The sequence below is a fragment of the Nyctereutes procyonoides genome, unplaced genomic scaffold (assembly GCF_905146905.1).
Source record: "Nyctereutes procyonoides isolate TBG_1078 unplaced genomic scaffold, NYPRO_anot_genome, whole genome shotgun sequence".
NCBI lineage: Eukaryota > Metazoa > Chordata > Mammalia > Carnivora > Canidae > Nyctereutes > Nyctereutes procyonoides.
In genome coordinates, this window is record NW_026575131.1 from 14,369,066 (window position 1) to 14,384,622 (window position 15,557).

The window sequence follows — 15,557 nt, forward strand, 5'->3', positions numbered from 1 at the left end:
ATGCCTCAGTGATAAGAAGAACGGGAACTGTTGTTTCTTGGCCAAGAAGAGTTCTGAATTTACTGAACACTCGGTTTAGCTGCAAGGCAATACTCCCAGACAAATCTCTTAAAAGCATGGATGCCTCATCAAAGACTCCGCACTCACTCAGGGTGATTGATCAATCTGACCATTCTGCTAGGTCTTTTCTCCCCACGCTGCAGGGCACCAACTTCTCACCTGCCAGCCGTGGTGATTTACATTACGTACCTCAAACTTTTGTGCAAGAGACAGTTTTTAAGGCTGATGTCAACTGGCAGAGCTGGTTTTACAGCTGAAGCTGCCAATGGTAATACTTAACTGAAATATCAGGAAGAAAGCATTTTGTACCAGCCTGGAGTTAATTATGAACTTAGATTCAAGGCTGTCTTTCCTAGAGCAAGTGGGAACTTTTTTTTCTTTTTCTTTCTTTTTTTTTTTTTTTTTTTTTGAGTTCTAGAATACTTTTTCAAGAAGCGTATGGAAGGCAGAAGGTGGAAGAGAGAGAGAAGGCTTATCTTCAGCTCTATAGGTATGATTTAGGAAGCACGATTTGAGGCAAACTCATTAAAAATATTCAGAGCTGATATGTCACTCCAGGCCAAAGCAGAGAATAGGATTTTGTTTGAGATTATATTCTTGAAGGCAGCCTTGATATTTGGGAATATACTGAAAAAGGCATTAGGTAGAATTGGGTTGGAAAGGGGATTGCTCAATCAAGAATGAACTTTCTGGAGAGATGTTTGCTTACAAATATTTTCGAGCAACTTCTCAGGTGCTGTTCAAGTAGCTCTGGGTCAGTCCTGGCCTTTTAGGTTTGGAAGGCATCATACAAACATCCCAATCTAAACATCCTCCCATATGAGTCTGCATTGAGATTGGAGGCTTCTGTGATGGGGAATGGGCTACTGGTAGAACCAAGTACATACAGATATGTCCAGGGCAGAGCAGAGGTAGGAGGAACAATTAGTACTTGAAAGGACCCCGGCAGTGCTGCTGGTACCTGCCCTGGAGTAGGATGCTTAGGACAGGGAGAGGTCATAGTGTTCAGACCCCCCTGTATGATAGCACAAACCAGATGCTTTTCAGAGTTGTTTTAGTTAACGGGATTCAATAATGGGACATACTGACTACCAAATACTTCCAGAGGGTGTTCTTTTGGTAACCATCCATTGAGACTAGCAGGGAGTTGGACCCAGAACTATAGAGACAGCAGTACAACACCTACCAGTTATTGCCTGTTTCCAAGTATTATGGGCTGAATGTTTGTGCCCGTCCCCTTCCAATTCATGTTGAAGCTCTACACCCCAATGTGATGGTCTTAGGTGGTGGGAGGGGGCTTTGAGAGGTGATTAGGTCATGAAGGTGGAGCCCTCATGAATGGAATTAGTGCTCTTTTAAAGGGCCCCCACAGAGTATTCTTTCCCCCATGTAAGGATATGAGAAGTTGGCATTCTGCAACCAGGAAGAGGGCTCTCCCAAGAACCTGCCATGTGGGCTCCTTGAACTAGGAATACCAGCCTCCAGAAATGAGAAATATAGTCCTGTTGTTTCTAAGTCACCCAGAGTATGGTTCTTTGTCATAGCAGCCTGAGCAAAGATGCCAAAGGTTAGGTTCGATACCATATACTCCACACACATCCACCTCTAATCCTGAGAGACCCACATCATTTCTAGTACTGCCCCATTTTACAGATGCAATCACCAAGAAAACTGCATACTGAAGGTTCAAAGCCCACGCAATCCCAGTGACGTAAAGAGGACTGCTGGAAAAAAGCCGAAGCCTGCTTAGAGGTGGGACCAGGAGAGCATGGCCCATGGAGGTGCTGCATTCACTGGCCAAATGTGTATCTGACTGATCCAGAATCTCTGTGAATGTGCTCAAAAACCTGTATTTTTAACGAACATTCTTAGACATTCTGAAACTTGCCAGTGCATTAGAATCACCTGGAGGCATCATTAAAACAGATTGTTGGGCCCCAACTTCAGTTTCAGATTGAGTAGATCTGGGGTGGGGTCTGAGATGCTGCATTTCTAGTAAGTTTCCAGGTGATGCTGATGCTTGTTTCCCAGCCACACTTCACCAACAGTAGCCCTGGGTGTTTCTGGTGACCAAAATTTGAAAACCAGCCGTTGAAGGGATAAGTGATGGAAAAATTCTGCCCCATATTGCCCCTCTTTTGGGCTTACTGCTCCCTGTCTGATCTCTTTCACCAGAACCTGGAAACCTAGGGTCCTGGTCACTGTCTCTGTGAGGAGGCTGGAGGAGAAAGAGGAAGCTGCTGCCAGTTTGGCTGGTTCTTCATTGTTGGGTGTGGTGCTCAACATCAGCGATGTCTCCCTCAACCTCAGCGACCAGCCATCACCTACGTACTGAACCAGTACCACCATCTGGATCTTGGTACAAGTGGTTCATGTGGTTCAGGAGCAACACTGCGTAGACCATGTGGTCTCCTCAGTGCATTAGGATCTTCCTTTTGCTCACTGCTCAGCTTGCGAACTTTTGCCCATTTTTTGAAAACCATATCCCACAACACTTTCTCCGTGAAGCCTTCAAAAACGGAATCTGGTTGATCCTGCCCGTGGGTTTTCATTCTGGACCTTCCGCCCCTCTCTCAGAGCTACTGTATTATAGGATACACCGTTCACAGTTTGGATGTCTCCCCAAACTGTATGCCCCGGGAGGATGACCCTCATGTGAAATTCATCTTTTTATCTGCAGTGTCTAGGACCAACGGACGCTCTCAAGCCTCTCTCGACACTGGCACTGTTCCCAGCATGCTGTTGGAACTGAGTGATATTTGGCAGCGATCACCAAGGCCTATAATAATATCATGGAAAGGAAGACGGGTGTCTAATGAGAATATGATTGGAAATAACCAGGACACACATGTGTGCCCGACCATCTGGCTCGTGTGCCCTAGGTCTCTTTTTGCTGATGATATGGCTAAGTTGTGACGTACAAATGCTGGATGAAAGGAGTTAGGCTTTGGACGTGGCATGTTTTGAGCGGTCTGTACAGTTTTTACTAGCCTTGTCATGACAAATCAAGAGTGTGAACATTCTCCTAACAGTAAATACCCTCGGCAACAAGTTGATGAGACATTGGCACCCACCTCTTCCTGTCTCCCACCAGGACAGGATACAGGGCCAGCTGTCTCCTAAAAAGCCATCAGTCGCATGCTCAGAACAAACAGTGCTTCTCTAAGACATCCTTTCCAATAAGGATTTTAGTCCAACGTCTTTCTTTGGCAGTTGCAATTCTCCAAGTGCAGCGTAGGGAAAGTGCTGGGGAGACTGGAAGGAGAAGTTCAGTGTGCCAACAGCACAACCATCTGAGCCTTATTGAAATGCCTGAAGGCCTCAAGCTATTTATGCAGGCTGGGCAAGACTTCCACACGGGCAAAGAACATCCTGATTAAAAATCCAAACGTTTTCATAGTGAGACTTGTATGTGTCGGGACCATCTGTTGGTGGAATTAATAAACCTTAGGTGCTAATTTGTTAAAGAAAAAGTAGGTGTCTAGAAGCGAGAACGGAAAACTGAAAACAATCCTTGGTGGCACGAGGCAAGGTGCAAAACCTAATTAGAAAAGGACTTGGTGTTAGCCCAAGGATCTTTGTGACAATGACCGCAGCTATTCCTGCTTCCACACCCTGCAAATCAAGTTCCAGGATACAAACTTTTGGAAAGTCATTTTTTTAAGACTATTATGTTGAACAGAAGATAATCTTATCTTTTGTGCCAGCATCCCCTGTTTTAGGTAATACATGTGAGTGTAAATTCACTTCAAAATGAGAACTATTTAATACAGATGACAGTGAATTGTCTAAGTACACAAATCGAATGGGAGTACATCCCCCCTCCCCCCCAATATTCTCATTCTTTGTCCTCGACATTGCCTTATCATCTCTCAGCTAGGATCATTACTACTCAACTAAAAGCCTGGCCTCCACTATTGCTTTTCTTGGAAGGACCTACATAAAAGGCATATCTGTCTTATCACCCCCATCCAAGGCCCTCAGGTAACTATCACCTTCATGTTGAAGTTCCTCTCAGGGGATGCCTGGGTGGCTCAGCAGTTGAGCCTCTTCCTTCAGCCCAGGGCGTGATCCTGGAATCCCGGGATCAATTCCCACATCGGGCTCCCTGAATGGAGCCTGCTTCTCCCTCTATGTCTCTCCCTCTCTCTCTGTGTCTCTCATGAATAAATAAATAAAATCTGTAAAAAACAAAAACCAAAAAACTCCTGTCAACGCTAAGTCCCCTGGGATGTAGCTGCTCCGTAGCTCCTGGGCCACCTCCCCCAGGAGTGCCCCTGCATGATGAACACCATGTTCTCTCATCCCTCCATGCCTCTGCATAAGCTTCCTCCTATGGAAACAGTCCTTTTTATCTTTTTCTTAATCAGTTGACAGTTACCTTCTAAATTTCAATCCTTTGCCGCCAGGAAATCTCTGTGTTCCCCAGGTGACTTCTGTTTGATTCTATGTTATCACTTACTATATTATTTAAATTTTTAAAGTATCATTTAAAGTGGAGACAAGCTGAGGTCAAGAACAATATCCTGGCTGTAGACTTAACCAGTGAGATGGAGCTGGCTAAATTCAGCTGGATGATGAAAAACAAAGTGAAATTTCTCCAAAGTGTACCAGAATAGAAGACTGTATACTCAGGTTAGTTCTAAAGAACTCCAACGGGAAGACTCATTTATTGATGCTGTACAGTGACAGCCAGAAATGACACCATCACCAAAGCTTAATAATGAACAAGAACTCACAGTTGGTGCGGCTTATTCCAGAAACGCCTCCCTGTACCTCACCAGCCAGCCATCGGTCTCTGTGGAGCTCCTGCTGAACCCCCGTGAGCCGGTACTACCCATCTGGCTCTCGATAAATGGGCGGCAGGTGGAACAAAATTAGCCCACGTGGCCCATGTGTGTTATTTTAAAGTTCTAGTGGGCTCTTTTCACCAAGACGGTGTGTTACCAGATTAGTTTCAATCATTAAAACTAAAAGCAAAGCTCTGTCCCTGCCAGGTGATAAAATGACAGAAGAGGTAAACCTGGGAAGGGGAGTGGGGAATCGCAGGAAAGAAATCAACAATAAAGTTCTAGTGTTATAGGTCAAAAGTCAGCAAGTTTCTTCTTAAATATCTAGATAGTAAATACTTTCAGCTGGGAGAGCCATCTGTTCTCTGCAGCAACCACTCAGCTCTGCCGTTACAGCACAAAAGCAGCCACAGACAGTATATAAATGAGAGTGGCTGTGTTCCAATAAATCTTTATTTACAAAAACCAGGCAATGGGCCAGGTTTGGACTGTGGGCCAATATTTATCTGTACATAGCTTAATGGATCCAAAATGTTACATTTGAGTGTGCTGTTTCCTTTTTTCCTCTTCTTCTTTTAAGCAAAGCAACCAATTAGAGAAATATGTTTAATCAATTAAAACCATTTTTGGGGGGAGGGGTACCTGGGTGGTGCAGTCGGTTGAGTGTTCAACTCTTGGTTTTGGCTCAGGTCATGATCTCAGGATTGTAAGATCAAGCCTTGTGTTGGGCTCTGTGCTCAGCATGGAGTCGGCTTTAGATTCTCTATCCCTCTCTCTCTGCCCCTCCCTGCCACTTTCTCTCTCAAATAATCTTTTTTTTTTTTTTAATCATTCTATGGGGCAGGAAGGTGGTGGTAAAAAAATTTGTTATGTTTGACTGAACTTAACCTTGTTACAAGTTGGTTTTGAAAAAAAAAAAAGTGTCCACAATTCTGTTCACACTTAAATGTTCACACATTTTATACCAGTTTCAAATGAATGTGTGTTTCTGCCACCTTCAGTGAACCCTGAAGAGGGAAGCCTTAATCTGATGTCTGTTTTTTCAGTGCCTAGCACAGTGTTCAACACATAGAAAGTGGTCGACATCTTAATTGTTGACAAATAAAAGATGAATGACTGGGCCAATTCAACCTCTCAGTTATTTGGTCTCAGATGTTTGGTTCTAAAGAGTGATAAATGGTACATCAAACACATAAATTTTTTTCAACTAGTTCTGTTATAGTTATGTTCTGGGCAACAAGCCCATTTTTATAACCCTTCAAAACACTTCTGGAATCCCGCTCCACACCTCAGAGCCATAGATTTTTAGAGATTTGATAACGCATCAGCAAAATCCTGGAATTTTGCATGACAAAATAATTATCTCAATGAGGATGAATCCTCCCTGCATAAGGTTGCCAGACTTAGCAAATAAAAATAGATGAAGCCCTGTTAAATCTGAATTTCAGATAAATTTTGCATGGGACATAACTTACACTACAAATTTACTGATTTTCAATCTGAAATCCAAGTTTAACTTGGACTTCCGTATTTTATCTGGTGACTCTGATCTTGCAGGATAGCCTGTGTTGAAAAACAACTCTGGGCAGCCCCGGTGGCTCAGCAGTTTAGCGCCGCCTTCAGCCCGGGGCCTGATCCCGGACACCTGGGATGGAGTCCCATGTTGGGCTCCCTGCATGGAGCCTGCTTGTGTCTCTGCCCATGTCTCTTGTGAATAAATAAATAAAATCTTAAAAAAAAGAAAAACAGCTCTGAGAATGTTTGGAGTCCATTATAAGAAGCAAAAAACACTGTTTGCATTAAAAAAAAATAGCCAAGCTGGTTGCTTTGGAGCAGAGAAATCACCACACTTGAGCTTGCATATGATGATTCTCTGCAGGAATCCGATACCTGGGATCTTGGCTTAAACTCCCAGTCACTTTTCAACAGCCGTTGTACAACTTCCCAGAAAGCTTGCCACCTTATTCCCACCAAGGTCGGTCTATGCTCCCACCTTCCTATCTATCTACCTACTTATCTACCTAACTAGATAGCTAACATTTGGAACTGGACTTGCCAGAGTCAACCTAACAGCATCTCATTGCTGTTATCCCTTAGCTGTGTGACCTGGGACACACCTCTCAACCTCTAAGTCTTGGCTCCTCTTGTGTCCAATATGAATAATCAATAGTAATGAAACCACCAGGTTCATTTGCAGAGACAGGCATGTACCAGAAGCACAATCAATGTCAGCTATTATCCTCATTGTATTTTTCCATAGTGACAAAGTGCCAGTACTGGTCCCTTGGCTTCCCTACCCACTGTCAGACTCCAAGTCAGGTGACTTCACACTGGCCTGGGGGTGGGGTGGGGTTCATCTCCTTCATTCTGTGGCCCTCGTGGGGTGGCTCTGACTGCCACCATACTTCCCTGTGCTAAAACAGTGCCTGGTGTGCAGAGGGGGGCCACGAGTCCCTTCCTCAATGACCAGCCAGAACCCACTTCAGGGACCATCTCCCCCTCCAAATGGCTGTGCCCTGAGTCTGCTCATCATTCACAACTTTGTCACTTCCCATATCTCAGCCTCACCATTCCCCTCCTACCCACCCAGCATGCTGACTGCTTTCCAGTTATACTTAAGATACTCTCTCCTTACTCCAGCTTGTTCTTTCTCTCGGTAAAAACTTATTTCTAGGTGTTGAAATGCACTGAATTAAGAGTTCTAAATTGTAGTCCTGACTTTCTAATCACTTTCTATGATTGATTTGGGCTTGCAGTACCATCTCCTTACCTCTACTTCCTAAATGAAAAAGAAAGAAACCCGGCATCTCCTTCACATCTTAGTGTGAAGAGCACTTTAAAGATTATAAAAACAATTTAAGCTATTACTCTTTGTTAGTTAAAATCCTAAGATACATATTTCATGCTATAATTTGTGCGGTTCATAACAATTGGTAAGGAAATGTAGCAAAAGACCCATTTACAGCTATTGGGACTGTCACGTTGTTACCTGAACCTTGCAGATTCCAAACATTCAGATCTAGTATATGGCTGACCTTTTTAAAAAACAAAACAAAACAACAACAAAAACCCCCAACTTTCCCTCAGTGTGGTCTGTGTTACTGACCATAATTGTTGGTGATAAAGGGTAGAGGATGAGTTTGTTTAAATTGTGAGCTCTCTTGAGTATTGCAGTTTACACTTGAGTCGTGGAACTGGAACATTTAATCTGCATGGGCCATTTAGCATGAGGGGCAATGTGCCTCCTTTTGGACTGACATATGATAATCACACCCTGGCAGGAGGGGAGGGGCTGAGCAAATCACATGAAGTGGCGCCAGAGACTCTTGTTAGCGTCAGTGATGGGTGGGGATACAGGCCTGGTGCTTGGGAAGTACAGTCAAGAATCACAAGTAGAATCTAACCCTAAGATGAGCTCTGTCTACTGGGAAGAAGGCATGGACACATTTAAATACCAGGTAATGGAATAATAGACACGTGGGAGTATTGATGAGGCACGCTGAAAGTCAGATGAAAGAGAAGTCAGTACCAGATGGGGAAACTGAGGAAGGCCTTGGGAAAAGCTGGCATCTCAATAAGGACCCCACTGCCTAACTTCTTTTATAAATACTAGATATTTTTATTTTATTGTGTTACCTAAATATTTATATTAAGACATGAAAATATTTAAAAAGTGATAATGGACACGTGTGTTGAGTTCAACTCATTCTGGCTATGGGAAGCATCCACATTTTTTGTCTTATTTTTGTGACTATCTCAGTCACTTGAGAAAAAGAAAAATAACTGATCTATAAAATAGTTGCTAATGTTTAGAGAGCTGTGCATTTAGAACTTTACAAACTTTATCCTATATAATAAGTAGAAATTGTCAGAATGCATTCCAGGTGGTCAGACTCCAGAATCCATGTTCTTAGACACTGTATTAAGCTGCCTGTGTAAGGTCCAGGGTCTTTCATTTCAGATGGAGTAATTTTGGGTGTGCCTAGAGATGGACTATAAGTTTACCATTGTAAAAGGCTTGATCCTCACTGTGGTTGGCCAGAGGATTGTTAATTGTAACAACAGGAAAATACAGTCAATTCTTGATTACCTGTGTTAACAGAGGAGAATAGTGGCATAGATAATCCAGTAGTGTATAAAAATCACCTGATGGTGATTACATCAAATTACTTAAATACATGACATTTAAGTAGGTAATTATGTACTATTTATGTACTTTTTATAATTCAACACTCAACATTCAACGTTCTTTGCACATACTTTGCAGAAAGGTAAGGGTGGCGGGAGAAACTGAGAAAAGGTTAATCAGGATTGAACATTGCTTCCTGGATGTAAATAACCAAAAATGATGGTAGGAATAACTCAGTCACTCTATCTTCAGATAAAAAGCTGATGGCAGTTTCCATCTCAGAAGCTGGAGGAATTCTGAGCTCACCTGAGATGAAATTTTTCATGTCTTCTGCCTCCATGCAAAGATGCTGTTTTGTACATAGGGTGTTTGAGCTCTGTAAAAACTCTGAACACTGAGGGAATCCAGTTGTCTGGCAAAACAGAATTTCCTTTTGAACAGTTAAATCACAGGTGGACCAGGTGGATTACATACACAAAAAGAAGGTAAGAGTAAATACTTGAAAATGTTATACACCCAAAGCAAATAGGCCCCTTCCTAGTACTTTTGGTTCAGAATCACTGTCCCAAGTAGTAATATATCACATCTGAGTTTATTATTTGGGATAGCTAAGCATAATAAGTGTGTTGCTTAGATCTTCCTAGTATCTATTATCCCATCTCATGGAAACATCATCTCAAGTTTTCTTTAATAAGCTATCTCTTTGCTCTGAGTGCAGGTTTGGCATGATCAAGGATAATGGGGGCAGAGTAGTATCAAAATCATAAACAAGGGTGATTCATTTCCAAAAAATCACTTGGAATTAAGTTTCCAAAGTTCCTGCAGTCTGGATTCTTAGGGTAGACTGGTTCTTACTCTCACCAAAACTTATCCTTCATCATTTCCTCAGCTCACGTGATCTAATCTGTGTCATTCCTTTTTGTTTGCTAAATTTAGCCAGAGTTGTTTTCTGTTGCTTGCAACCAGTGAACCCAACCAGCAAACCACCATGGAAGCCAACAAATCAGACATGCGGGTGAAGGTACCTAAGGTGCACTTTCTAAAATACCTTCAGCCCAGTTAGACTCAGCTAATCCGGATCCTCACTTATCAGATGATGAAGCAGAGAGATAAAAGGGAATTTTCAAAGTATAAAGTTTGAAGCCAGCCTTCTAATGCTTTCCACCACCTAAAAAAAAGCAGTGACACATACAGTCTTCTCTGGTTGGGTCATTGTGGCACATAGGCGGGCAACTGATGCAAAATGCTACTTCAAAGACCCCTTCAATTAATTAATCAATGATTATTTATTGCAAGGCACTGTGCTAGGCACTATGGAGGGTACATGGAAGATAAGACCAAAGTCCCTGCCCTCAAGGAGCTTACAATCTAGTTGGGAAGACAAGGCATAAGTACAAATAAAATTAAGTAACAATACAGGAGTTAAGTTAAAATGCAAGATAACAGTACAAGAGATTTCCAAAAGTAGTACCCGGTTAATTACTAAATGAATTGTAATGACAGGCTTGCAGCTAATTCAGAGGAAGGACATCCTAAAGGGCTGAAGTGTGGGAAGACTTCAGACAGCTGGCGCTGGAGCTATCCTAGGACAGTCAGGAACTGGGTGACAAAGAAGAGTGGGGGGGGGGGCATGGCAGGAAGGGTCAGCCAGACGCTCAAAAGGCACAGAGGTGAGATCAAAAGCAAGCAGTGTTTAGGGGCCAGTCAGGGCTCAGAGTAGCTGGGTACAAAGTTAGGTTGTTATTAGATTAAGAAGGGCCTTAAATGATCAAGTTTAGATTTTATCCTTTTAGCAATGGGGTTGAGGAAATCTTAAAACAACAGATACAGCCTTAGGTTAAACATACAAAAGACTTAGCTAATCAAGAGGAATTATTAAAGGTTTGATCTTCAGGATATTTATTGGTGGATTTTGACCCTCTGTGCTTCCAAAGAGGATTTGAAATGGTGTCTTCAGGGTTGTCAATTCCAAAGGAATAGCTCTGGGTCATCTAGCTTTGGATCATGGCCAGAGGCTTTTGAGACCCGCTATCATCTCAAATTATAACGAGCACAAGGGTGAGCTAACAAATCCCCTGATAGGCAGGCAGGAAAAATGCTCCCAAAAGACAAGTATCTTTACAAATGACAGAATATTTATTAACAATACCTTTAAAAAAAGATTACATATGCTAGATCACTGGTAAATATCATTTACACTGGGGTTGGGAACTACCTGGGGTGTCATTTTTTTCCATTCATTTTATTGTTTTGTTGATTTTTTTGTGTGTGTAATTTTAAGTTTTGTTTTATTTTAACATAGAAGTAACCATATCAAACTAAGAAAGGAACACAGCTTGAAATACTGACAATATTTTTTTTTTTCTGGTTACCGCCCTAGTTTTTACACAAGTGGAATCCTGATTATGACTTTATTGGATAAATATAGCTAGAAGGTTGAAAAGTTAACTTATATTATTTTTAAGCAAAAATGACAAATTACAGGCAAATTTGAGCTCTCTGAGAAAGAAGAAAAGGTGGCAGAGTGTTACATGTGAAAATTTTTATAGAAAATTTCATTGCCTTTTATATGCACTGCTCCACAAGTGTCAGCTTACAAAACCTCCCCCATTATAACAAATAGTTCTTTTCATAAGAATATGTTTTTATGATATTGTCATTTTCCAATGTGTCATTTTAAGACTTAGAAGGTAAAGCTTATAAAGCAACTAAGCTACCTACTGTAAAACAGGATAATCATCAAGATAACATACAGTTATACTAAAGAGCTTTTATAGTGTCATGAAAAAATTCTTCACGGCAACTATTTGCTGAAATAGGAGAAATTTGCCAAATTCCATACATGATTTTGAGTCAAAAGAAGGGTTCTATTATTAAAGACATACACATATATAAAGAAATTATGAATCTATCAACAGAGAATTACCTGTTTAAAAAATGTACATTCAAGACAGATACACTTAAAGATAGTAAAATTATCTTTTAGCCTTTGAAAGACTTGGTTGACTATAGTCACTTTTGGTCTATGTTACTACTGGATATGTAACTTGAAATTTAATGTCTAAGATAATGCTACTACAAAGACGATGCTAACTTAGTTGAATGAAAAGAAAGTCTTACTGTACAATGCTAATTTCAGGGATGGGAATATTGCACATGGTACCTCTTGGGCAGTTAGTTTAGGTTTTGAGTTTGCAGCCATTCCTGAAACCATCTTGAGTTCTGTTGAACAACAAAATTCACAACAGGGTGGGAAAATATATTGTACATGTCAAAAGGACTTGATTCAATGCATTAATCATCCAGTGGGTCATTTACATACAGTAGCCTTGAGTTGCAGACCAAATCTTCAGTGGTTCTGCCACTAAATCCTTGTAAAACTGTACAAGTAACTTGTACTTTATTTACCAAGATGAGTTTCAAACTCTTTCTCTAAAGGAAATAGTCTCAAATAATAATTGTATGATTGTGTTGCCCATAGCATTTTACAGCAGAGGAAAAAATTAATATCTACATTTCATGTTAACTTTAAAAAATTCTATAAAACACTAAATATATAATAAAAAATATGCATATAAGGACATATGTAAACTGCTTTGGTAACATCATATTACAGATGTCTTCAGTGCATTGCAGAGTTTCCAAAGAAACTTCAGACAAAGCTAGATTTGCTTTGAGGAAGTACTGTATAATGCCATTCCTAAAGAAGCAAAAAACATTTTTTTTTCCAGTAATAAGATGTACTTGAACAACAATATTACTTAGTACTGGGTGTCTTCAAAACAACTAGCTAAATGTTGCTTATATTATAAACAGCAAGTCCTTTAGATATCTTTTGTCATAAACTGGACCTGGCTGTGAGGGAAATCATGATCGTGCTGATGGCTGACAGCGTACATGCATTTGAAGTGGAAGGCCCGGCTCCTCTTGCATAGGCATCTGAAAAGAGAGAATAAATTTACTTGGTATTGCTTCACTCTGGCTATGAGAGAGAGAAAGGCCACAGAGTTTCTGGCCACAACCGAACTGGCTAGATTCTACTGGAAAGAACAATTTCCTAGTGACTTTTTATTTATTTTTATTTTATTTTATTTTTTTCCTAGTGACTTTTTAATATCAGTTCTATGACTACCTAGCTAGGAGCCTAAGAGTAGGTTATGGGACATCTTTGGTCCTACCTCCATTGATGCATTTGCAAAATGAGGATGTCTATATCTAATGTGAGAAGAAACATCAATATTCCTAATAACTTTACTAATAAATAGTATACCAATGATGCAGCAAAATAAAAGTTGCCGCTCCCTTTTTAACTCCACCTTTACCTTGGGCATAGAGCACAGGGACACGTGATTCTTAGAAAACCCTTAAACACATCTGGTATTTAACAGATTTACACTATTTAACAGATGAGGAAATTAGGGCCCAGAGAAATATGATAACTTGTCTAAAATCAACCAGTTAGTAAGTAGCTGAATTGGGATTCAAATCATGTCTGTCTAAATATATCCTTTTTTCCCAACAAAATAATCTCAATCCTTGTAAATAAAACCTTTTCTTATAGGTCTTACATTTTTCATAGTAACAGATTACCAACTGTTATTTGAGATTTCTCTAAGATTCTAAGATCTTTGACCAATAAAATGGACAATCTTTTGAGGGAGAGAACATTTTTCTTTTCAGTTACACCCTTAGCATCTAATATCGATTATATCAATAAAATTGCTTAAGATATGCTTTTGTAATGAATCAAACCAAGAACCACCATTCTAAAAAAAAAGTCCTTGTAATGATAAGGAAGCATGAAGTCAGATTTAACAGAGTGAGATAAATTAACCCCTAAACAAACCCCAATCTTGTGTTTTTGTGGCTTGGTGATTACTTCCACATCTTTGGTTCCACACTTCTGGTTCCCTTTGACAGAATTTAGAGCCCCTGCTTTAGTAAGGTATAGAATCCAGTTCTTCCCAGTTTTTTTAAAAGACAAAAATGCTGGGGTACCTGGGTGGTTCAGCTGGTTAAGTAACTGACTCCTGATTTCAGCTCAGGTCATGATCTTGGGGTTGTGAGATGGAGCCCTGCTTGGAGCTCTGGGGTGGGCGTGGAGCCTGCTTAACATTTCCTCTTCCTTTCTTCCTCTGCCCTCCCCCCGCCCCCAAAGGACAAAAATGCCTTCAGTGTTTGTGTGGGAAAAAAAAGGTGCAGTAAATATAAACTTCATCTGGAAATTGGCAAATCACTCCAGAGTTGGGAGCATGGCTTATAGCTTCAGGGTCCCCAAGAGGTCTTGTCCTATTTGTCAGATGTTAGCAAATTCTTATTCAGGGAAAGGTAAAATGACCAATGAACATTTTCTTTTTTTTTTTAATTTAATTAATTAATTAATTAATTTATTTATCATTTACTTTTCTGGCTGGAAGCATCCGAATTTTACAGATACAGTTAAAATTGCTTCGTGGATGCTTTATTGTAACGTGGTATCAGCAAGACATGCTAAACCCTTTCCTTATCTGAAAAATAATGGACACCTAGCAGAGTGTCTGAAAATCAGGATGCTTTGGTGAGAATTTTGCCCATGACTTAAAATATCATGTCTCCACTGATGACTTGAAAATGTGTATCTCCAGCTCCTTATCTCCAGACAGTCAAATTCAAAAGCCAATGAAAATCTACACTTAGATATCTAACTGCAATCTTTTTTTTTTCATTGCGGTAAAATACACATAACATAAAAGTTACCATTTTAGCTATTTTAAAGTGGACAATTTAGTGGAAGGAAGTATACTATGACATTATTCAACCAGCACCACTATCTAGTTCCAGAACCTTTTCATCACCCAGAGTGGAAACCCACTACCCATTCAGCTGCAACTCATACCACTGGTCAGCCACTATGAGCACTAATCTGGTTTCTGTCTCTATGGATTTGCTTTTCCTATTTTTTTTTTAATAAATGAAATCATAACAGAATAAAAAAGAGTATGCTGCTGAGATGTTTGCAAACATAGTATTTCAAAAACAAGATTGGATATATTTGCTCAAAAAAAGAATATTCTCACATACTGTCCAGTCTTTGTAAACAAAGATAATCTTAACTATATAGAGACGTGTATTTATGTATACGTTACATACACATTCAAAATCAATAGTGTCAAGTTCAAAATATTTTCAGCCACAGACACTGAGTTACATTGTTTGGTTAAAGATAAATTGCTACGGCATTTTAAAGAACCCTTTGCTTTTTTCTCCTCAGTCATGTTTTTAACTATCTAAGCTGTAATTTTGCAGTTATGGTAGATGCAAACCACACATGTCCACATGGGAAAACCTGTGTGATGAATTTGGGGCTGCTTTAATCTTATTTTTGATTGGCAACTGATTAAATTAGTCAAAATTAGTCAAATTGTCTTCTTGTGAAACTGCTTGTCATTAGCAAACATCAGTTGTCTAATGAAAGGGAATAGTACTTCCCATTATGATAGAAGCCTTTCTTTGTGGGCTTCACCTTGTCCAGGCCCAGACTCCTTGGGAAGACTTCAGAGATACATAAGGCAGGGGGAGGGGAAGAAAAAGACGCTCTT

At 40.3% G+C, this 15,557-nt stretch overlaps 1 protein-coding gene across 10 annotated transcripts in view; it reads right to left on the bottom strand.

Moving 5' to 3' along the window:
* Positions 1 to 10,275: 10,275 nt before the first annotated feature.
* CNTN4 (contactin 4) overlaps positions 10,276 to 15,557 on the bottom strand; it is a 903,432-nt gene continuing 898,150 nt past the window's right edge. For all 10 annotated transcript variants that reach the window (XM_055344757.1, XM_055344760.1, XM_055344759.1 and 7 more), the window contains one exon: positions 10,276 to 12,918. In XM_055344757.1, the coding sequence (XP_055200732.1) occupies positions 12,818 to 12,918 (101 nt within the window). In that variant the 3' untranslated portion in view covers positions 10,276 to 12,817. The remainder of the gene's footprint in view (positions 12,919 to 15,557) is intronic.